Below are 25,487 nucleotides of genomic sequence, written 5' to 3' on the forward strand. Positions count from 1 at the left end.
TTGGTATTGACCAATGCTTTATTAAATGCATGTTATGACCAGCATAAGCTTTCAATATAAATCTGCAGCCTTTCTCTGTGTTAAATACATAAAAAGCTGCTTTAAGCGTTCAGCTCATACTGAGCTTGACTACAAAATACTAATTAAACTCATTAAGTACCATTTGTAGATCTGAGGTCAGCCCCCTCTTATGCAGTAATCAAATGAGCCAGCAAAAAGCCTTCAGAGGAGCTGCAGAAGCTGCTTGAACAGAGCAGATTGTTTCCACTACATTTATAAAGAAATACTTGATTAAAATACTGCCAAAAAGCTTTTTGTAAAACAGAAGCAGATTTCTTCATGTCTCCGACGCTTTGGTGGGGAAATGCATAGTTCAGCTCACACTATCTTCAAATTCTTCATAGCAGACTCCAGACTCTGCAAAGATATTGATGAAGATGGAAATATGTTAGATGAGTATAAACTGCATTGAACAATATGGCTGAGGCTTGTATGCATGATACCTTGACATCCCAGATGCCCATTCCTCCATCCATGCCAGTGGTGCAGAACTTGCTGCACTGGTTTCTTCCTCCCTCCAGCACAGAGATTTGGCTAAAATTGAGGTTCAGAAAAGTCCAAGTTTAAGCATGGGACATAATGTGATCACATTCAAAAGTTTAAACCAAAGAGCTGTTAAAATTTAGATGACTGGCAAAAAAAAACTGGTATAAGAAATGTGTTGTCTTTTCTTTATTTATAACTGAAAGGGAAACACCCTTCGAAGCAACCCTTCATTTTCTGGCTGATTATAAGAGTAACTGTAACCCTGTGCTCATTATGTTTTTTTGGTTGTGTTTCTACAGTTCATGGGATTCATAGTGGAAAATAGTTTCTCTGAGAAAAGGTAAGACTTGAAATTTAGTCCTGCAAAGGAATGTTCCAAAGATATCCCATTCTCCCTTCTGTGGTACAAAGCATAAAGGGTAAAAGGGAATTTGCCTCAAGGAGGAAGCCATGACATACTTTGCACTGCAAGCTGGATTGTCGTGAGATCTGAGTTTTAAGTCTCACAACAAACTCTAATGAAAGACTCCTGCAAATAGTCCGTCTCATAACAACCAGCGGGTCAGACCAATGACATGCCACCAGTGTCAGAATGGCCTTGCCGGGGCATTACAAACGTGGCCGCGCTGGAGGACTCACCTGTCAATACGGCGACTGACTTTATTTTAGCTAAAATAGCAACAATTACTCGTTTAAAAGACGAGCAAAGAGACATACTTTGTGCATCTGTAGATGGGAAAGGTGTCACGATTTTCTTGGAAGAACCTTGATAAATCAGCTTACTCAGCTGGTTGTGAAAACACTCAAGAAGCTGCAGAGAAATCCTATTGCGATCATTGTGTCTCCGTTGGTGGCTCTCATGGACGTGCCAAAGCTCTTAAGCTGGCACGTCACCCAATCAGCTCGAAGTATTGTAATAAATGTCCCTCCTTTTCACGGACAGACTGAACGACAAGCATTCCAGATTAATATTGTAGAACTCAACTCAGTTCTACACATATCAATCTGGCTACTGCCAGGTTACTGACATACTGTAATAAACTGAAAGTTAAGAGTTTCAAAGACAATAGTGGCTTCTAGTGGGGTGGCAGGGGAACTACAGTGTTTTTAGCATTTTTTCCAGTCAGATCTTAATCAAAACTCTGCTGTTTAGATGTATTAACAGAAAAACTGTTCTGTTTAAATTGATAGTTTTGTACACAAGGTAAGTATGCACATATTGTGTTCTGTATTCACGCTCATCGTTGCACAGGTACATTATCAGAGCTAATTGCAATGCAAATGAGATGTTAAGTTAGAGCAAAATTGTATTTAGTTTTCATTTCCCAAACTCTCCCCCTGTCCCCTCCAGACCTGATGCTGTTCTTGTGGAGCGTGTTTAAGTCCTTGTCGGTGCTCTGGGTCTCAGAGGCACGACGGTCCAGGTTCTGAAAACGTTCCCTTGCACTAATGCCCTTCGCTGCAGCCTGCTTGGGAACATCCAACTTGCCACCAAATGTCAACGTGGTACCTTCATACACAAACAGCACTGGGTAACAGTCATGACCCTGAAAGACACAGAGAAAATCTAATTACTGAAGCAAAACATGAGCAGATGGAGTTTGTTTCTACATAGAGGTTATTTGGAAAGAGAACAAACAAAAAAGTAAAGCTGTCATCAGTTGTACAAAAGCTCTTTTAACTGCTTGAAATTGATATTTTAGTTGTTTTTTTCTCCTAAAGAAAAATATTTGACAATCTTTGCTCAATCTTGCATAGAGAATGTCAAAATATTCAGTATGTTTCTAAAAATAACTAATTCTTTACACATTTTCTATTTTTCCTTCCTTAAAGAAGAGGCCAGAAGTTTTCTTTGACTCATCCTCCTTAATGTTTGGTTTCTGTTTACTATCATATTGATATTTTTTTCAAATTGTCATTACACTGTCACAAGTAGAGAGCAACAAAATGATTCTTGAGGAGCAGTGGGCCACCATTATGCAGCACCCAGGGAGTATTGTGGGGTCTTCCTCAGGGACCCAGAGTAGCAGTCCGTGGGAGGGGGGCTTGAACTCAGGACCTCAGGATTCCAAGTGCAATACCCTAACCACTAGGCCACCCCTCCCCAAAGCAGTCATTAGTGTGAAGGGTCTTGCCTAAAGACAACACTGGCAGCTCATCCCCCCAATCTGGGATATGAAAGTATGGAACGTAATCAATGTAATGTTGATTACATTGCATATACCCAGTATCTTTAAAAAACTAAGCAATTCTGTTCATTTTCTGTATAATGCTAAATATACTTGTAACATATTTGCAATGTCAAAAACTGAAAAAATAACCAAATACTTAATTTGCAAAAATACAGTGTGTAGAAAATGCTAAATACAGTAAAAATGTATATGAGTAAAATAAAATAGCAATGTGCATGTGCATTATCTTTTGAAAATATTCCCCTCGATTTAAGTTTTTAATTTTGTTGTTTCAGTCACAAATGTATTGTACTCTGATTATATGAGGATAACAAAGAAAGAGTAAAGTTTATTGGAAAGAAAAAAGCTACATATTTCATAATATTTTATGCAGCAACAAATGTGATGGGTTACTGTTGCATAACCCCATTTAGTTTGATACCCTAGAGCAACCTACTGCAATAAAGTCTCATAATTAGTAAACAGGATCCACCGGCACAGGGAAAAAAGATGAGAATACGCTTATACAATAGCAAAGTTTTGGGGTATTAAACAGATATTTAACTTAGCTTTGTTTAGTCTGTCCTCTTTAAATGCAAAGTGTGGCAAAACTGCAAAGCTACAGAGACCTGGCTGCTCACCTTCACTGAAAGGTCTGGCAAGGATAGCATTAGGGCTGAACAATTAAATGGATTAGTCATAATTAATCGATTTTTGAAATAATTGTCAACTAATTTAGGAATCGAATAATCGTTAACTGGAGAATATAAAACATGCCTAACTAGAGCAGTAACTATAACAAGATTGTAAAAAAAAAAAGATATCAATGTTTTGCATTGAAGACTAAAAAAAAAAAAAAAAAAAAAAACTCTGTCAATATGCTCTATCCAGAACCCCTCAAGGGGAAACATTTGAATTTCACCTGGATCATTTCATAAAAAGTCGTCTTTAAAGAATCTTTGGCTATCCGAATATTAATCATTTAACTGAAAAAATAATCAACAGATCAATCAATTTACAAAATAATCGATAGTTGCAGCCCTAGATAGCATTATTCAGTGAAAAAAGGTCCATGGTTACTCTGGGGCAGAGATCCATAACTTCAAATACTTTTAAGTTTGTGGCTGTAACCTGGGATCATCAAAAAAAGATTATTTTTGCTTAACATAGGTATGCGTCTTGTTGAAAACTCACAGCAGCGATTAGGCTGTTCTCAGTGATGAAGGTAACACACAGGAGAGGAAGAGTCTCAGAGCTCAGGCTGGTCACCCTGAGAAAGACATGATCAGAAATGGAATACCACAACACCTGATACAGCCCAAATTATGCAGCCCTGCCCTCTCTTACGTGCCGGTCTTCCCTCCTTCAGCCACTGACACCGTGGAGTCGTGAGAAGTCCAGGCCAAACGGTTTCCAGAATGTGAAAAGCACACGCTGTGCACCCAGCCGCCACCTCCTCCTGATGTGGGAGCCGCAGCTCCAGAACCTCCAGACTCAAAAAGCACCTCCCCAAATGGCATCTTGCTGCCCCAAGCAGTGGGGCCAGGCTTCTCCTCCACCTCTTTAATGTACGCCGAGAACACCCTGCATAGTAAACAAGTTGCATCACTCTTAACATCTAGAGTGACCTCCAATTTTGGCAAAGATATATAGAAAGGGATTCATTTGACCCAATACAAGTTTTGTCTCAGAAAAACCCATCATAGCTCAAATGATATGCTACGGTTAGAAATGTTTTAGGAATTAAACTTCGTTCCTCATACCTATTGATTGCCTGATTCTGTATGTACTGCTATGCATGAACCTTTTGCCAGCAGGATCAAAATTTATTTACTAGAGATTAGAATCTAGCTTTGCGCTGAATCGTATTATTGTTTAGAAAGACATGATCATGCAAAGAGAGACACCAGCTTCCTGAACAACATAGGTAGAAGGGACTATCACAAAAATGTAGATCATTTAAACACTGCTGAAATATTGTGTTTTAGAATCATTCACAGCTACTGATTTTCCAAGCATCTATAAAGAGTTGAGATCATCATTTTAATCAAAGTTGGAGTCAGTTTCTGCAAATGTTTCATTTCAAACATTCCTAGTAGCTTAACCATTTAATTTCAAACTTGGTTTCTAGATCCAAGAGAACACTAGAAGAAAATACCTGCATTTGAAGTCACAGGATCCAGCAGCCAACAGGACGTTATTAGGATGCCAGTCCAAACTCAGGATTGTAGAACGGATCGGCTTCTTGATGTGCTTGCACACCCACCTATATGTAGAAACTCTTAATTCTATATTCTATCAGCATCTGTTATTTAGATGAGCGGATGTACATTTCAGGTAACCTCACCAGTCGTTTTCCTGCTCAAAGTAGCAGATGGAGATGAGCCGTGAGCCACTGCCTACAGCAAACTTGTTCTCCTTTGGTGACCACTTCACACAGCGAGCGGCCCGGTTGATCCTCAGGATGACCAAGGTGGGCTTCCATGTTCCCTCTTTCATGGTCCACACATAAGCATTACGGTCAGCGCCACAAGTGACAATGCGGTTACTGTCTGGGGCCCAGTCAATCCCTGCAGACAAATTCAACTTTTCAGATCCTGCCCTCACAATATGAAGCCATACAGTTTTAGTCAGAAGTTAACATGTCATCTTCAGGGCTGTCACTACTGTCATTTATTTGAGATATTAATGATGCACTTACACCTCTTTTTTCCCAAGCATTAAGAGCCTAAGTTTAACTTAGTTATGATTTTTTATCAATTCACAAAGAGTCCAAATTATGCACACAAGCTCAAATATATAATAAATAATCCCTGTCAATATTTGGTTAATGTTTACGAGAAAGTTAAACCTCAACCACACCTTTTTAATAGATATATTATATGGTTTCTGCTAATACTCAAGCAGGATATTTGTTCACTGCTAATGGTGGAAATGGCAGTCTTCAGTTAATTTACTTGCTAATGAACCAGTTTTAAGAGCAGTTCATACACTGTCACTGGGTTTAGGTTCTTGCCATCTCAAAAGATCTATGTTAACCTGCTGCACCCAGTTTAATGTGTGTTTGTGATCATGTTCTTGTTGTATCAACCATTCAAAGTCTCAAAGGAAATACAGCTAGTAATGATGTTCAAAGACAGCTCCTGAATCAACGTGATTTAAACACCAGTGTCACTTGCCATGGAGAAACTAGTTTAATCTTGGCTGCACGATAATCCATCAAACACTTGATTGCATTTCTGTTTCATTTAACTAGACTTGCACTGGTCAGTCAGCCATTCTTGGAAAACGGTGGCTTTTCATGTAATGTAAGAACACCGATTTTAAGTGACGGTCATTCTGATATCGATGAGTTTTTCAATGAGAGGAAGTGCATCTTCTTCCTATGTTTGGTCCATGTTTGTTTTAGTTAGAGTGCCCAAAAACAGGGGGATGGATCACCAGGACAACAGAGTTGAGGGGAAACTGTGTTCTGAGCTCAGACAGAAGCAGCAGGGAATCAGTTAGAGAACAGCAGGAGAGAGAGGACCATAAGTGGCAGCCTGCTGCGCCGCCCTCTGGAGCTAAGGAAACAGGTCGTAGATAGGAGGAGTACGCTGGGCAGACAGTGGGCCAAGGGGGAGATAAGGCAGCTCAAGAGTAGAGCAGACAAGCATGCAGCAGGTATGAATTTCAAAGGAAATTTTAACAGAGTGGCGGAGCAGGAAGAGAAGGTGACTGCTGCTAGGTGTCTGTGCTGGAGGTAGGCCGATATACAGACCTTCTAGGGCCAAATTAAAACTGGTTTTAAAATCCACCTTAAGAACATTCCCCACATCGTCCTTTGCCAATATTATTTTCACAATCTTCCATTTTGATATAAAAAAGCTTGTCTCCGCTGCCTCCTGGACTAAAACATTCATGATACTTTCCTATAACTTTGATACCTAATTATATCATTTCAATATATATAATGACAGCAGTAGTAGAATGTTTTGATGCTTTGATCGGTAAAGAGCAGACACTGATTTTGTGATCAGCTACCAGAATCCTGGTTGATCCATTTCCCCGGTTAACTTATCAGCATAATAAAGTTGTAATAGCAACCTACACAGACAACACGCTCATTAAGAACAAAAGTTCACTAGTGTGAAGTGTGTTCATGCCCAAAGATACTTCATTTAACAAGGCGGCACCACGTTCGTCACCAATGTGGTGTTTAAACTAGTCGCCACCGATTCTGTTGTGCTCGTACGCACAATCTTTACTGATTAGTCATACTGCGCCTGTGCCAACGCACAGCTATTTAAACAAAGTCCATTTGTCCTGTGTAAATGTCAACAGGGGATGTGATGTTATTAAATCCTTTAACTCTGGAACCATCTTTCAAATCAAACCAATTAGGAATGGAACCACATGCTAATGTGGAGCATAAAAACAGTGAGCCATCTAATTTTTCTTTTAATCAAGAAATGCTGCAGTGTACACAGGGCCTTAGGTTGAGAGGACCCCAACCAGGAAAGCAGACCCCGGTCTTTAAGGTTAACAAATTTAGCACCTACCCACACTGATCAGCATCATACCATCTGAAATTTTTCATGGTAAGACGAAGACTGAACAAATATTTAATGGATTCACGTGATGCTTTCAAATCTAAGAATACTAACTGCCAAGTACGGCGGTGGAGGCATCACACTGTGGGGCTTTTGGAATTAATTGTTACCACCAAGCTACTCGAATTATACTGACCTTGGAAAGCAAAGATCTTCTTGGAAACTTAACCAGTATTAATGAACATGATTCATGTGTTCAGTCATATAGAAGAAATTTAGACACTGAAAAAGTGTCTAAGTCCCTCTAAAGGGCGTCCATACTAATTGTAGCGAGGTGTAATCCTTTATTGGAGGTGTTTCAATGTAGGGGAATCACCAATGAATAAAACATTCTTAAAAAAAACAACAAAAAACAATCTTGTTGAATGGTATCTGTCCACCCTAGAAAGAAAAGTTCACAAACCTAATAAAACATTCAAAAATAACCCATGAGGAGGATGAGAGGAAATTATTAATTTATAAAAGAAGGGAAGTAAATCCTCTCACCTGTTACCTGGCCATTGTGCTCCTTCAGCTCATGGATTTTGGTCCACTTGGTCCCATCTTTCTTATAGATATGAACCTCATGGTTATTGGGGCACAGGGCAATCTCTGAAACACAAAACAAAGCATTTCAATGTACTAAAACAACAAACCAATTGTTCAATTGCTTGTTAATACAATCAGAAAAATTGTCTGATCGCATAGCGTATTTGGTGCAAGATGATGACATTTTCACAATCAACTACCTGATTCACAAATATGATCTAAAAAGAAAGTAACATTCATTGAGCAGCATCTGAGTGGATTAAAATCTCTTGACTATGTCATCGGTCTTAAGAAGAGTGAACTGATTATATTCTAGATGATAGAAAGAAAATAGTAGCTCACATAAACCCACTTGTTAATACTAATGGAAGGTGAAGACTGAAACTGAACTATAAATCATATCACAATCTTCTCTGCACTATCAATTTGTCACAATGGTAAAGAACTGCTAGGATGAAATATTTAGTAGGCTTCAAAAATTCATCATCCATTTATGGTCTGGATCTCAATTATTCATTCGGCCCTCTGGATGGGTCTTCAAGCCACTGTAGCCCCCCCACCCCACCTACTGAACATTTGACGGACTGTTTTTCCCACACTAATGGAGGATGACAGCAATGCTAAAGATGGATGGAAAACTGTGAACAGTAGACAAAATATAGTTTAACTGCAACCAACATATCAACAATAATAATAATTTGAATCTTCATGGCCTTTAACACATCTCCCCTTGGGAGCAGTGAGCAGCTTTTAGAGCACCCAGAAAGCCATCTGGAGCTAAGGTCCAGCTTAGAGAGCCAGCCCCTTTCAGAACACTGCTCCCTCAATGTCATAATGGACTTAATTAATTATATCATGACTAAAACATACACAAGCTCCCCAAAATGTAATATAAATATAGTAGAAAAATGTTGTCCACGTCAATGAGTTTTGATTTTAGCTGCAACAATCAGATGATAGAGTCTAAATTAGGGGATCAATAAAAGCATGGGATTTCTAGTTTGGGTTCAGTGGGTTATGGTGGGAAATTTGGGCCCTTTAGTATCAATTCAATATGGTGACTCCTGCAGCACTTGCACACTCTTACTTTATTCTGTATCTCACTGCTTGGCCATTGTTTCTTGGCTTGGTAATACACCGTCAACCTGATCTTTCACCACAATATCTGCATAAAGGTGCAGAATAGCAACACTTGTAGTTTTTAATCAGTCAATAAGAGCACCTAAACCCTCCTGTTCATTAAGCTCTCCTACCCTTAGCTAGCCGCTTCTAATACCAGCTACAGATGTTGTGATTGATTGGGTCCATTCTAAAATGCTTGATCATTAATAGTGCCTACATTACACCTGTGACAATCCAGGTTGTTTTTATGAATTGTTCCATGATGCTGGAAATACTAACCAAACACTATAAGTAAATGTTCCGGTCTGTTTTTAAGAACATCTACCTCTTCAGGAAGCAAATCCTACCCCAGAACCATGGGTGTATGTAGGGAGGGGCCAACAGGGCCCCTATGAAGTAGGTTCTGGCACTTGTCCAGGAGAACATTCACCACAAAAATGGAAATCTGAGTGAGTATATTTTTTGTTTGAGGTCTTCAACAGGGGGTCAGCGACCCCTAGAGGGTCCACAGAGGTACTGCAGAGGTCACTAACGTTTTGCTTGATTAGACTTTTATTTTTTTTATATTCCCCCCTGCAATTTATTCCACTAATTGAAATGTCTTTAAATATCTTTCAGTCATCAATGCACACATTCAGAAACACACAAGAGCTCTTTCAAGCTGGGCACCGTTTCATTCACAACACCTGTCCCATCAACGAGGAATCAGAATCAGAAATACTTTAATAATCCCAGGGTGAAATTACTTTTGTTACATTACTCCAGCTGTAACAGAGTGACTATAGGACCAGTTTGTTATAACACAGTTTCATACAATATATATATATATATATATATATATATATATATATATATATATATATATATATATATATATATATATATATATATATATATATATATATATATATATATATATATATATATATATATATATATATATATATATATATATATATATATATATATATATATAGATATATGTGTGTGTATAATTAGGGGTCCCTGCTCCATCTCACCATCAGTTTGGGGGTCCTTGGCCTGCAAAACGTTGAAGATCCCTTCTTTGAGATATTTTCCCTTGATTTGAACAGGTTAGTAAGACAATTACTTATAGAATATCTACTTAAAAGGGAAGAATATAGAATGTAGAATAGAATATCTACTTAAAATACTTATTCCTTTGACGTTGTGTTTTTTTTTTTTTTTTTTTTTTGGTGTGTTTGTTATAGTTTTGTTCTGTGCTACCACTGGCCCAGCCCTGGTAAATTACGTCCTGAACCGCCACCACCAAGAACCTACACTGTACATATCTACCCTTTCTACAATCGCACTATTTCTACACCATCACTCCTGACAGACATCTCTGACTGAGCATTAATTGTGGTCTTCCTTTAAAATTAACTCATTGTTAACTATAATATTTACTGCAGTATGCATACAATCATTTGAAAGTTGCTTAGGCTAAAAGTGTCTCCCAATGACATAAACTAAAAAGGATTTTCATTTGAATGAAACAGAGACATTAAATTGATGGCAAAAACATTAAAAAGTGTAGAAACACATGCAGTTTCTGTGGACAGTTTGTGAGAACAGCATTGTCTTTTTCAATAAACTGTGGCAAACCCCATGTTTTAGTCTGCAGATGAGTCAGAAGTGTCTGTCCTGTAAAAGCAGCATGAGAGCTGTGGTGTGTTATTTTGTTCACCAGATGAATCAACCCAAGGGTTCACGTTGGAAGGTGTGTGTGAAGCTAAATGTGTGCCTAGAAGTGTGACTCAAATATAGATGTCATTTGTATCCGCTTTGCTCAGAAATCAAGTCACCGATGAAAATAGCCAAATAAGGCTTTGGCTTCCTCTAGATAACGGTGCACAAAAGCCTCTCAGAAGTTCCCCGGCACCACCCTTGCTGATGCAGGAAACAGGAAATACCTTCTTCTACCTTGGAGCCAATCACAAGCTTCGGCTGACAGCACAGTAAGAGCTCAGCGAAAGAAAGTGGGACCATTTGGTTTAAACAGTTCAAAGATGAGGCCATTTGGAGACATTTTTCAATCCAGACTTACGGGTTCGATCTTTGTTCCATGCATGACAGCTAATTGGTTCCAGCAGGAAGCTATGGTACGCCATGTCCAATCGGATGTCAGAATCAGATCAGGAAGTGGGGAGAGGAACCAGGGGCTTTTGGGCTGAGAGATTAACAGAAAAAGAGAAGTTACAATATACACTTTTAAAAGAGGAAGCAAAGGAGAGGGTAAAAAAATAGTCTCAAAAGTCAATAATTAACAGGGATGTTTCCTGTATTTCAGCAAGATCCAAACTGGGATATTTAAAAACGAAAACAACCTAATAGTCTGTAAAATGCATCTCAATCAGGTTGTTTTAATGAAATCCAGACTTTCAAAGGAATGTTGGGAACTATGCAGGTCAAGGGTAGCACACATCTCTAAAGCAAACCACACTCAAACGTTTGCTTATAAAAGTGGAAAAAAGTATTAAAGTTACTCAAAATGAAGCCAATGTCTTTACAAGCAGCAATATTAAGATAATTTTACATAATAAGCACTTGCATTTTCTCTTAGTGCAACTGATTTTGCCTTAATCTGTGCTTCCCTTACAGAATGTGCATGTGGGTGTGTGAGCATGACATGTTCAGTGAACTCGAAAAGAAATCATGGGTTACTTACCCAGAGGGCAGGAGGAAGATGAATGTGGTTGCTGAGATGGGAGAGAGGGAGTAAAAACAGGCAGGGAGAGGCAGGGAGTGCTCAGCTCGCGGACTCTGGACAGTCAACGCGAACGCCAACAACAGAGTGAGCTCAGGAAGAGCAGAGCTGAAACTGAAAAAGAGGGGTGGAGAAGTTCAGAAAGGGAAGTGGAGGAGGGTATAATCTTACACATGCAGGAATCTGTTTTTTCCCCCTTGCAGGGGTTCTCAGTTTAGCATTGGGAATAGAAATTTAAGTATAATGGAATTAAACTTTTTTTTTTCTTTCTTTGAATAAGTAAGGGGCTTAAAGGGTGAGTCTAAAAGGCCAAAAGAAAAAAGAAGGAGTAGCATGAAGTCAATTCAATTTTACACCAAAAGGCGGAGTGAAGGGAGAGGTACAACACAGAAAAGTTAAAGGGGAGGGATGTGTGGGCACTTCTGCATGAAGAAAGGCTTTAAAAAAAGCATGGGGTCATACCAACAAAGAGAGCGCTTTGGCATATTGTGATCTACTTTAAATGCATTTTTTAAAAATATAAATCGAAGAGGTTTGTTTTTAAACCTAAATGAAACAGTTTTTTTTTATAGTTTTTAATTAAATGTAAACTCAAGGAAAAAACATAGCACTTGGTACTATTTTTTTTGTAGTTCCTTTTTTATTTTGTTCAACAAATATATATTTTTTTCTATTTGCTTAATCCTTGACTAAGAAAAGCATTTCTCTTTTTAAGAATTTTTATTTTTTTTATTCAAAGTGGACAATTTGGTGACAATAGAAGATGGTGTATTGGCAAGGTAGGCTTATAACTCATAAGAAAACAAATACCATTTTCTTCTTAAGTTTCTTATTCCAGAAGTATATGTTCTTTTCTTTCTTTCTTTTTTTTTCTTTTTCTTTTTTTTTTTTTTACCCATGACTGCACGTTAACTTTGGGAGAGAAACTAAATAAACTAGTCCAATTACGACAAAAAAAGTTCCATAACACAAACGACCTAAGAGAGGAAACATTTCATTTGATATTTTTTGTCAGACTGAGAAAAAAAAGTTTTTTTAGGGTCACGTTTCTAGTGCTTACACTGGCCTAACACTAGGGGGCACTCTTTCCCTATCCTCTGAACATTCCAAACTAAATGAGAAAATCTTTAACAAGTGATTTATATTTTTTTTAGTGCTCAAGGTGCTCCTTAACATTATACTGCCATCGTAGGAGGATAAAGGACTTTTCCTATATGTATACATGTTTGAAATAAACTAAACAATATTTAGATGTCAGGGATTCTTTAGATTACTGGAAAAAAAGTTTTTTTTTTCAAATGCCAACTATTAGTTGAAATTCTATGTTTCTGTAAAGAAATGTCTAAGCATATAAAGGAACAGATTATAAACAAAATATCTTTTTGATCAAATTTAAATATTCAAGTCTAAAAGTAGATTTTTGTCAACTCAGTCAGATGTAGGGTTGTCACGATACTAAACTTTTCAACTCGATACCGATACTAAGGAAAATATTCGATACTCGATACCATTTTCGATACCACAAGGATAAAAACAAAGACTCCAAAAATCTACAGAAATATTTTCATTAATAAATAAAATACAATAAATAAACACAATAAAGGTTGTATGCTGTGCATAATATTAAGCAAGCTTGATAAAAAACTTATCAAATTGAAATTAAGTGTTCCTTCCTTGGCTATGCTTTGCACACATAACAATGACACTAGCCAAACCAGTTAAACAAAAATAATTCCCAGCAGTTGCACCTGTTACAGAAAAAAAGTCTGAAACTGAAAAGTGCACAGCATTATTCAATCACACAGTGTTCTGAAAGTGCATTTTCAACTATTCTGCACTTTAGATGAATGACTGCTTAGGTGCCACTGGTGACGGCACTGTATCGATACTTTTAAAAACGAGTATTGTATCCGGATACAACATTTAAGTATCAATACTTTTTTGAGATTCGATACTTTTGACAACCCTAGTCAGATGCAATAGAAATAACATTTTTTCTGTCCAATATTAAACCAAAATCCTGAAAGATGATGTGGTAACATTTTTCTCCATTAAAATACAATAAAATAATTAAAATAAAACTTCTGTTGGGATTTCACTGTATTCTGAAAACCCAAATTTCAGCTCCATCAGGCAGAGAATTTGAAGGAGTTGACAAAAAGTATTTCCCCTTCAAGACATGGACTGGACACTTAAACTAGTCTTTTTTTTCACATGCTGGCTGCCCCAGTAGCCTCAAATACTCAACTTTAGTCCACAAAAGTTAAACTTACTTCTCAAAATCAGGAAAAGGTGCCAACATGTTACAGCTGTTACCATAGAAGTATTAACATTGTTTAAAATATGCAAAAATTTAAATCTTAGCAGACCGTGTGTATTTTTGCAGAGTAAGGTAGCAGAAGAGGGGTACAGGCCATGCAATTTCTATGAAGGTAGATTTGGGTCTTTATTATTCAATAAAAATAAATAAATAAAAAAAGGTTCCATCAAACAAAACATATTTTCAATTATAAATAATGCTATTTAAATGGAAAAAAAAATGTTCAAAGAAAAAAGTATTGGAACGCAAAAATATAGTTGAGACTCAGATAAATTACATTTGAACACTGCTGTTCTTTGATTAAAAATGTTTTTATAGAACTCAAGTATTTTTTGTTTAAAGCAGCTTTTTTTTTAATTGAAGTAATATCATTTTTTGATTGGACCATTTAATGGGAAGGACATTTTTGTCTTAATCATTCAATCAAAAAAGAAGTTGCTTCAAATGAACAAATAACTAAATCAGAGTCAGCAATGTTTTTATTTATTTATTTTTATTTAATAATAAAGACAAATCTACCTTAATTCCCTTTAGCAATGATTTTTGAAAAAAAAAAAAAAAAAAAACTTACCAGGTTTACAGAAATTGAGGACAACTTTGACATATTTGTAGGGAAATAATTACATTTATGATTTTTAAATGTATGTTTACTTGCCAGAATTATTTTTTTGGGGGGTGGGGTGGCCAATATGGTGACCTCTTGCAGAGCACATCAATTTATATGACCATTATAACTACAGGCCATACATTTGAACAAAGCCCCCCAAAATTGTTTTAAAAGTTGGCAAAAATAGATTTTTGTATGCACTGCTCTTTTAGATATAATTTTTTAAGTTATGTAGATCATGTTTAATGTATAGATTGTTAAAATGTAAAGTAGGACATGTTTCGTCCCCATTTTTAAGAATCAGTGGTATATAAATTATATATAAAGGAGCTTCAGGTAAGTTCATCATGTGTATATCTGTATCCCTCATCCATCTAATGACATGTTCCCTTTTCTACCAATATGCTAGATTGTGTATTGACTTACTATTTGTTTACTTTGTTTTGATTAATTATGGCAGCCATCATAAAGACAGTCAAATGTATATCCTAAATTAATGGATATTGTCAAGAGTTTTTAAAACAGATAAAAGAAATCTGTCATAAAACAATGTAGTTCTGCAGACCTTTGGTTTGAAATGCACACATAATATGAAGAGACAAATTAAAATATAAACATCCTCAGGAAAAACATAAAATAGAAACCAATCTTAAAAAGTAGGAAAAAAAACACATGCAGAATATAATATATCCTTAAATAAAAAATAAGTACAAAGAAATGTTGCATGAACATGAAGTGCAGCTTGTGCGAATCTTGTCTATGAAATGCGGAGACTACTTGAAATGGGCTCGTGTCAATAGGGGCTTTTGTGTATTTAAAAGTGGAAGGTGGCATGTGAAGGACTTCTATGTGTGTGAAGGGATGTGATTATTTAACTACAGGTGGATGAAAGTAAAGAAACTGTCCTGGACTTACTGTACAGTAGCTTAATGCAGCAGTTTCCTGGTGGAAGTTGGATGAACAGTAAATTTCTTAGGTTGGTAGGATGTAGTGATGTGTCTGGCCCTGTTCTAGACACATGCCTGCAGCATAAACGGATTTCCAGATCTGGTAGACTGCTCCCACAACCCTGTGTGCTGTCCTCCTTTTCAAAGCAATGTAGCTTCCAATCCACAATGTAATGCTGATACAAAGAGTGCCTTCAATCAAAGCTCTGTTTTTTTTTGTTTTTTTTACATCAGAACACGTTTCACCATTTGCATCAAGTAACACAACTCTAGTTCAAACTGTAGTACACATATTTCTTTGCATCATTCTAGCAATATTTTTATTGCACTGCAAACAAAACTGCAGTCAGTGTACTATTTAAACATTTAATATGGGCCAAAAGTTACAACTCACAAGTGATAGTGGAGATGAAATTGTAAATAAACATAAAAAAATATGTATTTACAATCTACAGCTTATGTAAAACCAAAGAGTTTACCTTTTAAAGAACAAAGGGCAAGGTCTAAACAGACCATTTACCATTTTACTGGAATATTTCACATATCTTTAAGTAAACAGCGGCACTTTTCCACAACTCCACCCCGCTCAGCCAGTTATGCAAGGACTGCTGTTGCTAGGAGAGCAGGGGTGAACAGTCCAACAGGACTATATGACATACTGTATCCAGAATGTTGCTTAGTGCAAGATACTGTGGCCTGGGACAAATGAAAGGAGCTTAAAGCGCAAACCTTATGAAAATATATTGACAAAACAGCAGATTGGTGTGACAATAGTGGGCCATGGTTAATGTGCATTTAAAAATAAGAAAAATGTATCAAGCCCCGTCATAAACAGATAGTACTGGTACTAATAATTATAATACCGTACAAGTCCAGATACATTTCACTTTATCATAAACCGTGCATGAGGACTGGTATAAAAGAAAAATATTAACATTCTGAATAAGGTAAATGTTTGTAATTAATGTAAATCAGCTGATCAGACACAAAATCCAACTGTCCGGGTGCATATATTACAGATAAAACCCCTAAGTTTTAAACAACTCATGCAATCGATTTATAGGAGGAAAGTGTGTGGCTGAAATAAACTGTTGTGATCTCATCTGGGAATGAGACTTGAAGCTTTAAATCCACAAATCAGTGAGTCAATGGAAATGCAAAAATCAACCACACAGAGCGCAGTGAGATGGACTGGAAGCAGGGAAACCTGCACAACTGAAGTAAAACTCTCTGCTAGCCACTCAGTCGGAAAACAAACACAAAGAAAAACTCAGATAAGTTGTGTGTAAATGTACTTCATCTTTATTTCATGTCTACCTCATGATCAGTTACATAGAAATCCTCCATCATTTGTGGATTTAGTGTGGTAGTTACAGAGCTTAGTGCTGGCCAGACCTGGTGCTGCACAGTTTTAAAGGCTGCTCCCCACTTCAAACATCAGATCCTCTACAGGTTTACATTAGGGCAACTGTCAACGTGTACATTAATAACCCCTGGTCTCAATCAAAAAGACAGTTTCATCTGTTAAATATTATGTACCATCCTTCAGTGAGGATCAACAATCGCTTTGCTGAGTGTACTGTTATTTAACCCCTTGACTGGAGATCATGATCAGATTGGAGTGAGGTGGAACACAGTCTGTATTTATTTATTTATTTATTTTTTTGGGGGGGGGGGATAAAACACACATTTTAGTGTTTGTCTTTTGGTACTGGAGGTTAGAGAACATAAAAAAAATACACACATGTCACATCACGTTTATTACGTGTCAGAAGACGTTCCCATTCTGCATCTGATTAACCTTCATTTAAAAGCAAACAAGAAAAAGAAAGTAGTGATCTCACACATTAGCTCAGTGAGTATAGTGTGTTTGTGAGCATGTAAAGGACAGGCCCAGAAGAGTGTTTAATGGTCTGATCAGTGCTTCAGCAGACACTCGTTAGGGTGGTCAGTTATGTACTTTGCTGGCTGCGCCACACAAGAGGAGGGACAGAGAGAGAGACAATGAGGGGAGGTGGGGTGAGAATTGGGGTGAGAAGAGGAAAAGTGAGGCAGCAGCGATTTTTCATTTATTCAAAAGATTTCTTCACATGATGCGGAGACCCTGGATAGAAGCTTCTAGACTCTGAGGAGAAAACAACAACAAAACATGTCAACACCAGAGGTTGTAAAGCAAAAACAAACCTTAAATGTGTAAATAAGCTTACTTTGAAGTCCCAAATACTCATTGCTCCGTCAATGCCCGTGGTGCAGAATTTGCGGCAATCCCTTTTGTCTCCCTCATAGATAGACACTTGGCTGCAGAGGAAGAAAAATACAGGTTAGAGGAGAAGGCTGCTAAGTAAATGCTGTGGGATATTGAGAAACTTGGTAGTGGTGGGTTCTGTGAAGCCGTCAACACTATTTTTGAGAATCACAGAAAGAGTTTATCTATTTAAATAAATAAAATCTGTATTTTTTTGGGCAGTTCAAATGCAGGTAAACAACACACCAAACTGAAGGAATTGGGACATTACTTCAGATATGAAACAAGAATAAAAATGTATGAAGTCTTAAAACACATAAACTACTCTCCAAGAGCATTTTTAATGATTTACAGGTTCAGTACAAAGAGACTCAGCTCAAACACATAAGTGCATGCTAGTCAGTTGTTAATGTGTTCTGACAGCAGTAGCAATATTCTTTAAAATTGGGCTAAGCTCATGTTAGCTTTACTGTTTATACTCCCAATACTAATTTTGAGCTGAACACAAACATCTACAGCCAGTTTGCAGCTACTGTTTACCATTTTGTATATCCAGGATTATATTTATACGATTGTCAGTTGATGACAGAGATGGCTGTTAGATTTGAAGTCAGACTTCAACTATTGCAGGCAACAGTGATTAGACTTGAGATAGTTCTATTGTTTTAGGCACAACCAGGAAGCAAACAGTGCATTCTTAAGGGCAGATTAAACTTCTGCAACCACACACAGGTCTGGGTCTGGTCGCCAACAAGTTTTGCTGGTATGCTTCTGCACCGTCGGTCTGGGATTTCTAGGGAAGCACAGCAGTTTCCCGCCAAAGTGCAAGGGGGAACCTATTCGACAACTCGCGAGAACTTCGGCGGACGGTCACGAGAACTTTGTTTTGGCAGAAACCTTGGCATCTTTATATAATTTGTCTGAAGCATCGTACAAGTGGTTGTACTTCCGAATCTCCTCAATTAACCTTTCGTCGTAGTTATCCATTGTTCCTCGGTTTTTAAAAATGGTGCGCCCCGGCACCGAAACGAGAAGGACAACCACATAGACAGCCGGAAAGGCATACAAAGGCATACGCTTTGAGGTCTGCAGAGATTTGCGACGGTGTGACACGTAGTCAGGATTTTTTTTTGTGTGCAGGGGGCGTGGTCGTGCACAGAGACAGGTTTGACGGTTGCAGAGGCAATGCGTCAGAAGCATAAATTGGACTTTAGTGGTTGGATTTCCTAAAAGTAGCCATTGGATACCACCCTCAAAGTAACAAAAGCTGAGATAAACGTGCAGAAATGGTGAGTAGGAGAGAGGCTACAGGCACGGGGAAAGCGAGCCCTGAGCATAACATATTGCAGTCTCGTGGTAGTAAATCTGCACCAGTAAAATGTGCGTGGAGAGCAGTTTAGGTGCATTAAATGAAAGCTCTCGTATATGTATTTGTGTGTCTGCCTTTTTGGCAGATTTCTGATTTCATAGAAGAAAAAAAAGGTTACTTTTTTAATGTGCATCCTAAAGCTCTGCTGTGCATTGCTCTTAATAACAAAGATTGTTTGTTACCCCAAAAGGGATGCCACAATTTCGTTTTTGTAGAAAGCACTTCAGTAAATTTTGATATTTCAGTTCTGTAAAGATGGAAAAATACTCAATGAGACTGACCCCAAAATATTCAGTAAAACTACCACCTAAAATCATGGCGCTAAAATGAAGGAAGGTGTAGCAGGGATAAAGGCCGTAGATATATCACTGCTAATGTAAATTAGGTGGATCTCACAGGAAGTATGCTGCATACAAAGAAGGCAGTGAATACGTACATCAATATGTCAGTCGAATAAAGACATGAATGTGTCCAACATGCCCCTGTATGAATTGAAATAGTAATAAACAATACTAGTGTTATGTTTAGAATATGACAAAATAAAAAAAGTCCCAGTCCTAAATTCTGCATAACCATTAGTGCTGCAGGCTATCAGGATAACATTTACTATTGGTGAAAACTCAGAGGATGATCTTGACTCTCTTTTTTTACCATTACGGTAACCTCAATAGTCTCATCGTCCATCCCATTGGTCAAATGCACTGACGATTTGCAAAAGCATGAATGCATAAAACCTTTTAAAACTTTAGATACTGCAATTAATGATATTGCAATGACTGGGATTTGATCCAACTCAATCCTATCCGTTATGAAACAAAAGGTATAAGTAACCATGGAAACAGATCTAAGTGAGGAATGAGGTTTACTCAGTACGCTATTAATAATAAAATAAAAATAATAAAAGAACAAAAAACAAATCTTGAGGATTTTTTTTTAACAGATATTCTACATCCTAGGTTTTACCTAAGTGAATTTGGAAAAACAAAACAAAAAATTAAATAAATAAATGAATGAATTAAAGTATTGTGTAGACTTACGTGATGCTATTCTGGTGCAGTGTGTCCAGGGTTGTGTTGCGGTCCTCGGTGGTAGCTCTCTTGTCCATGTTCCTGAAGCGCTCCATGGCAGACATATTCCTCTGGATGCTCTGTTTGGGGAGGTCAAGCTTCGACACGAACGTCAGTGCTCCGCCATCGTCGCAACGGAAGAGCATGGGGCAACAGTCGTGGCCCTAAAAACCCGGATAGCAGATAAATATCATGGCTCATGCCTGGCTGGGCATTGTTTGTATCAGTGTTTAAAACTCACCGCAGCTACTAAACTGTTCTCCGAGACAAAAATGACACCGAGTAGAGGCAGGAACTCTGTCTTCAGCTGTGAGGGACTAGAAACAGAGACATTTACCAACATCAGATTTACTCTATTTAAAAAAATTACAGGGGATTGCCATACAAATAGCATGGGTCACATCAATTCCTATAATCATCAAATGTAATGATTATTTCTCAAGCATTACACCTCACTTGGCCTTTATGAGCCTAGATGACATCTCAGTAGATGGGGTTTACAACGACACATTGATTGGATGCTGGACAATGGTTAGCACTGTTTGCTGTAATACCAAGTACTTTTGAAAAACACTTTAATAACAGAGTATCATCATCAATGTGTACATGTTTTGAAAATTGCATGATCTGATTTTTTAATCAAACATATTTTGGTGTGATTTGATAGAAGCTGTTCCATGTGCGAGGACCAAAATGTAAACTTAAAAATTTGGACCTTTAGGATTAATTCCTCCAAATATCGCAAGAGAAATGTCTGCTTGTTTTTGCAAGAAAATGAATCAGATATGACTAAAGTTAGAGTTTAGCTGTAACACAATGGAGAAAGAAAAGTCAGACAGGGTTTGTTGAAAAGCAGACTGCTGCACAGTGGAGAGACATGGAGATACCATTGCCCCATACTGAGCCACTAACAGCTGGAATTTATTGGTGGACAAACTGGATTGATGATAAACTATGTTAGGCTTCATAAAATGTGACTGCTGTGTTCTTGTAACAGTGTTTTCATGTTTTTGCATCCGTGCACTCTTTGATCACTGAAGTGATACTTTACCCAAGATCATGTGCAAGAATATATGCCCCACTGTCAATGGTGAAAAAACTTGTAAATCTATTAAAGTATTTGTTTGAAAAAGGTAATCTCTTAAGACAGGCTCTCTGTCATTAACTGCAATATTTTTCAAATAAAAACCTATTCCTTCTTATGTTTTTTTAAGCTAATTTTCTCTTTTTACATTTAAAATTGTTTTTTTTTCTTTTAATTCCTAAATGTGTTAAAAGCTCTAAACAAATATGGAGAATAGAAAAAAACAATAGAAAAAATATCTATTAAATAGCCAATAGAAATTAAAATAAAGCAAACCTAAAAACCACTTAAGCAAGGATTTTTCTTCTAAATTAAAGATGGAAAAAAGAAAGATGGAAAAATTAAACAAATCATGGTAGGAATTTTGACTAGAAATCATTGACTAGAAATACTGGAAACATAAAAAGAGTAACAAACTCCTTTCTACTATACTTCTACAGTCTCAAAACCCCTGTTCAAATCAAACTCCAAAAGGTAGGACAGTATAAGAACCCAGTCTGTCCATCATAAAGGTGAAAAACTATGGCACACTTTCTATGACATGGCAAGACTGCCAGAAAAGAGGACAACAGAACCATGGAAGCCGTTTTTAAATCTGCAGACATCATTTCAACAGCCCAAAGACAGACCTCCACATTTATTTTCATTTCTTATTAAGAGTTAAGCACCATATGACATCATAAAAAAATTAAACAAAATCTAGAAATGTTTGATATTGCAAAACTAATAAAAAAAACCCACAATATTTTGGGAGGTAACAGCAATCCCTCTATGTGTACAAAAAAAAACAAAAACCACACATCATACCTGGCAGTCTTAGAGCTGTCGACCACAGTGACGGTGCTGTCATGGCTGACCCAGGCCAGACGGTTCCCAGAGGCTGAGAAAGAGACGGAGTGGACCCATCCTCCTCCACCTACAGCATGGGGAAAGAAAAAACATGCTGATGTTTCCCCCCCATTTAGAATAGACTGAATTTCCATTAATGAGGACAAAAATACTGACCTGCTCCACCAAACTCTGCTAGTACAGCCCCGAATGGCATTTTACTGCCCCAGGGTGTGGGGCCTGGTTTTTCTTCTACCTCCTTAATGTAGGCTGAGAAAACCCTGGAGATCAAGAAGGAGCAGAAAATGAAGACAGAGACGAGGAAAATAAAATTAGCGGAAAACGGGGTTGGACAGTTTCCTTTTTACCATCTGCAGCTTTGCTTTTTTCTGTCTATGGTTTTTCAATCCTTTGTTACTTTATACAAACTGTACCTGCACTTGAAGTCACACGAGCCGGCAGCCAAGAGGACATTATTGGGATGCCAATCTAGACTGAGGATGGTGGAACGGATTGGCTTCTTTATGTGTTTGCTCACCCACCTGACCAACATGAGAAGCAAGAAGTTTAATGAATAAGGGAACTCCGTGAAAGAGACCCAACTAAATATCGGTACATCACTGTTGCTGCAGATGAAATCCTACGATATGCAATCTAAAAAAAAAAATCAAAAATCAAAGTCTGTACAATAAAAAAATCTGATCATTTTAATTTGAACATTAAGCTTAAGAACAGCACCAACTTCAGCATAAAATAATGCTCTAAGTGGATCTAACAGCAAAAAAATATAAGCTGTGATTTTTTTCTTCTTCTTTGATACTCTTAAAAAGGCAGTGAAATTAGACACCAACTCCAGCAGTGATAAAGGGAATAAAAGTAATAAAATCACAATTCTTCATAGTAAAAGAAAAGGGGAAAAAAGTAAATAACCCCTACCCATATTCTGTTGCATTTTTCAAAACTTGAAATAAAGTAAAACTCCAAATTTTTTCAAAACTTTCATTTCATTCTTACCAATCATTCTCAGATTCAAAGTAGCAGACAGAGATGAGTCGAGCTCCACTGCCAACGGCAAACTTGTTCTCCAGCGGAGACCACTTGACAAAGGTGGCCGCCCGGTTGATCCTGAGGATGACCAGAGTGGGTTTCCACACTCCTTCCTTCTGAGACCACACGTAGGCATTACGGTCTGCCCCACATGTCACTATACGGTCACTTTTGGGAGCCCAATCAATACCTAAAGGAAACCAACAAAAAATAAAATAAAAAGATAAACAATTAAAAAAGACTTTAAAATAATAATAATAAAAAAACATGTTTATGAAAAATAATGATGCAGTTTGAGTGAACTATGTCTTTAAATGGAGGTCACAGGTAAACCAACCCTAAAAATAACACCAGTCTGCTCAAGTAAACCGGTTTTTATTTGCCTTCCAAATGTGTCTATTTGTATTAAATAACCAATGAATGTAGCAATATGAAAAAATATAATAAGCTCTACATTATTTTAGTATCTATAGAGGCATTTTTGTTTAAATAAAAAGATATTCAGATTATTATCATTTTATTACAGTTAGAGATTTGATCTTCATAATCCATGTGGGGATGAAATTGTTTTGATAAGAAGTAAGAAATATATATATTTCCTAAGATAGACAAGAAAAAAAAATCTTACATTTTTAAGCTTCTTTAAAAAAAAATTAAAATCCAAACCTTAGAAATAAAATTTTGTTACTCTCCAAACAGCACAAAAACACTAAATATGGTCAAACAATAAAATATCTTTTTTATTTAATTACTAACTTTAACACATATATGTCAATTATGGTGTAAAATAACATACCTGTGATGTGTCCATTGTGCTCCTTCAGCTCATGAGTCTTCACCCACTGGTTCCCACTTTTCTTGTAGATATGAACTTCATGGTTATTTGGACTAATGGCGATTTCTGAAGGTAGAAAAGGAAAAGAAAAGCAACAAGTGTGATGAAAATAAGGATAACAAACCAGCTAGACCAGATTCCAGTGGGTGCTTAGACTGAAACAAAGCCCATCCTGACACATATTGTTCACCTTTTGTTACTCATTCACACATTAACAGCCGTTATTATTTGGGATTTGACACGCAGCCAAAGACAGTAGTTGGAATTTATAAAGAACCGTTTTGTTAGTGGTGTTTTTTTATACACTCTAGGTTCAGCCTTACGTGTCCTGTCGCGGTTCCACGCGTGGCAGGTGATGGGTTCCAATAGAAACTGATGAAGGGACATCTTCTCTGGGTGTGGTCCTTAAATGCAACTCTGCACGGCCACAAAACAAAAACTTAGTTAGCAGATAGCGACAGACAACTCATAGGGAGCGAACAACTAAACCGAAATTAAGCTCCTGGAATTACACCTGGCAAAACACAATATACAACTAAAAACACAACATTAAATATTTAAGCATACAGAACTTTGAGTATGTTTAGTAGTAATTAGCTGAATTAATGATTACACATAACTTATAGCACTGAACTATGGATAACTCCTCAAGATAGCACACATTAGCATCAGCGTACATAACCTACAAAAATAAAAACACACACACAGATATATGGAAAAAATTGTATGTATGAGCAACCGCGAAACTAGTTAGCTAGCAACGACGGGGGGAGGGTGGCTGTCCAGCGAAAAGTCTTTAACCTTATAAACACCTTATTGAAACTGCTAGCTAAAAAGATGGCTAATGCTATACAAATTTCTAGCCGTTTAGACGAAGCTAGTTTAGGTCGCTCCGTGTCTTTCCAAAGTAACCGTTTACTAGCATAAGGCCTGTCCTCCATGTATTTTCAGACCTCGGTGTTTCCTTAGAGCGGACTGCTTAGCTATAGCATCAAATCCTCCCAAAACCAGAGCCCAACTTACCTCGTCGGCCGGGGGTTGTGTCCGAGTGTGCGGTCTTGTTAGCCGGCGAGCTAAGTCACACGAGCCTAGTGGGTAAAGGACCGAGGTTAAATCAGAGGTGGACTTGAATTCGCGGACTCTGGTCAGTCGACACGAATTCGGTCCACGAATGTAGAGGGAATGTCAAGAAGACCAGGAAGGCGAGAGCGAGAGCATCCGGTGGCTAACTCGACAGCTAAACCCTCTTGATACCTGACTGACAGCTAGCTTAGCATCGTCACGCTAGTGGTTACATTCAAAGTGAACAAACCCGTTCACAGCGAATGTTTTTACAACAGCGAGCACAGCCTGCGCGAAAGAGCGCCCCCCCGTGGCTCCAATGGAAACATGCAAATCGACCTAACACTTTATGATAGATAGATAGATAGATAGATAGATAGATAGATAGA

At 37.5% G+C, this 25,487-nt stretch overlaps 2 protein-coding genes across 2 annotated transcripts; both read right to left on the reverse strand.

The window, feature by feature from the left end:
- Positions 1 to 11,837, reverse strand: arpc1b (actin related protein 2/3 complex, subunit 1B). Its single transcript, XM_038285300.1, has 10 exons — positions 11,649 to 11,837; positions 11,028 to 11,150; positions 7,796 to 7,900; positions 5,065 to 5,287; positions 4,876 to 4,983; positions 4,065 to 4,301; positions 3,912 to 3,987; positions 1,900 to 2,093; positions 504 to 594; positions 1 to 417 (listed from the first exon to the last, which is right to left on the reverse strand). The coding sequence occupies exons 2-10, from the start codon at positions 11,089 to 11,091 to the stop codon at positions 379 to 381; spliced, it is 1,137 nt and encodes a 378-aa protein (XP_038141228.1). The 5' UTR covers positions 11,092 to 11,150; positions 11,649 to 11,837; the 3' UTR covers positions 1 to 378.
- A 5,003-nt stretch (positions 11,838 to 16,840) lies between these two features.
- Positions 16,841 to 25,347, reverse strand: arpc1a (actin related protein 2/3 complex, subunit 1A). The gene is made up of 11 exons (XM_038285302.1): positions 25,060 to 25,347; positions 24,360 to 24,453; positions 23,998 to 24,102; positions 23,169 to 23,391; positions 22,589 to 22,696; positions 22,332 to 22,435; positions 22,134 to 22,242; positions 20,484 to 20,559; positions 20,213 to 20,406; positions 17,769 to 17,859; positions 16,841 to 17,686 (listed from the first exon to the last, which is right to left on the reverse strand). The coding sequence occupies exons 2-11, from the start codon at positions 24,421 to 24,423 to the stop codon at positions 17,648 to 17,650; spliced, it is 1,113 nt and encodes a 370-aa protein (XP_038141230.1). The 5' UTR covers positions 24,424 to 24,453; positions 25,060 to 25,347; the 3' UTR covers positions 16,841 to 17,647.
- Positions 25,348 to 25,487: the final 140 nt, after the last annotated feature.

The sequence above is a fragment of the Cyprinodon tularosa genome, unplaced genomic scaffold, assembly GCF_016077235.1.
Source record: "Cyprinodon tularosa strain WSP-4 unplaced genomic scaffold, ASM1607723v1 ctg21, whole genome shotgun sequence".
NCBI lineage: Eukaryota > Metazoa > Chordata > Actinopteri > Cyprinodontiformes > Cyprinodontidae > Cyprinodon > Cyprinodon tularosa.

Excerpts from the sequence above, each read along its gene's own strand:
- arpc1b (XM_038285300.1), bottom strand. The coding sequence starts at position 11,091 with ATGGCGTACCATAGCTTCCTGCTGGAACCAATTAGCTGTCATGCATGG. Across the intron at positions 4,302-4,875 it reads TCCTGTGACTTCAAATGCAG|GGTGTTCTCGGCGTACATTA; the intron begins GTATTTTCTTCT and ends TTTACTATGCAG. Across the intron at positions 595-1,899 it reads CTCCACAAGAACAGCATCAG|CCAAATCTCTGTGCTGGAGG; the intron begins GTCTGGAGGGGA and ends CCTCAATTTTAG.
- arpc1a (XM_038285302.1), bottom strand. The coding sequence starts at position 24,423 with ATGTCCCTTCATCAGTTTCTATTGGAACCCATCACCTGCCACGCGTGG. Across the intron at positions 22,697-23,168 it reads TTTGAATCTGAGAATGATTG|GTGGGTGAGCAAACACATAA; the intron begins GTAAGAATGAAA and ends CATGTTGGTCAG. Across the intron at positions 20,407-20,483 it reads AGAACAGTTTAGTAGCTGCG|GGCCACGACTGTTGCCCCAT; the intron begins GTGAGTTTTAAA and ends CCGGGTTTTTAG.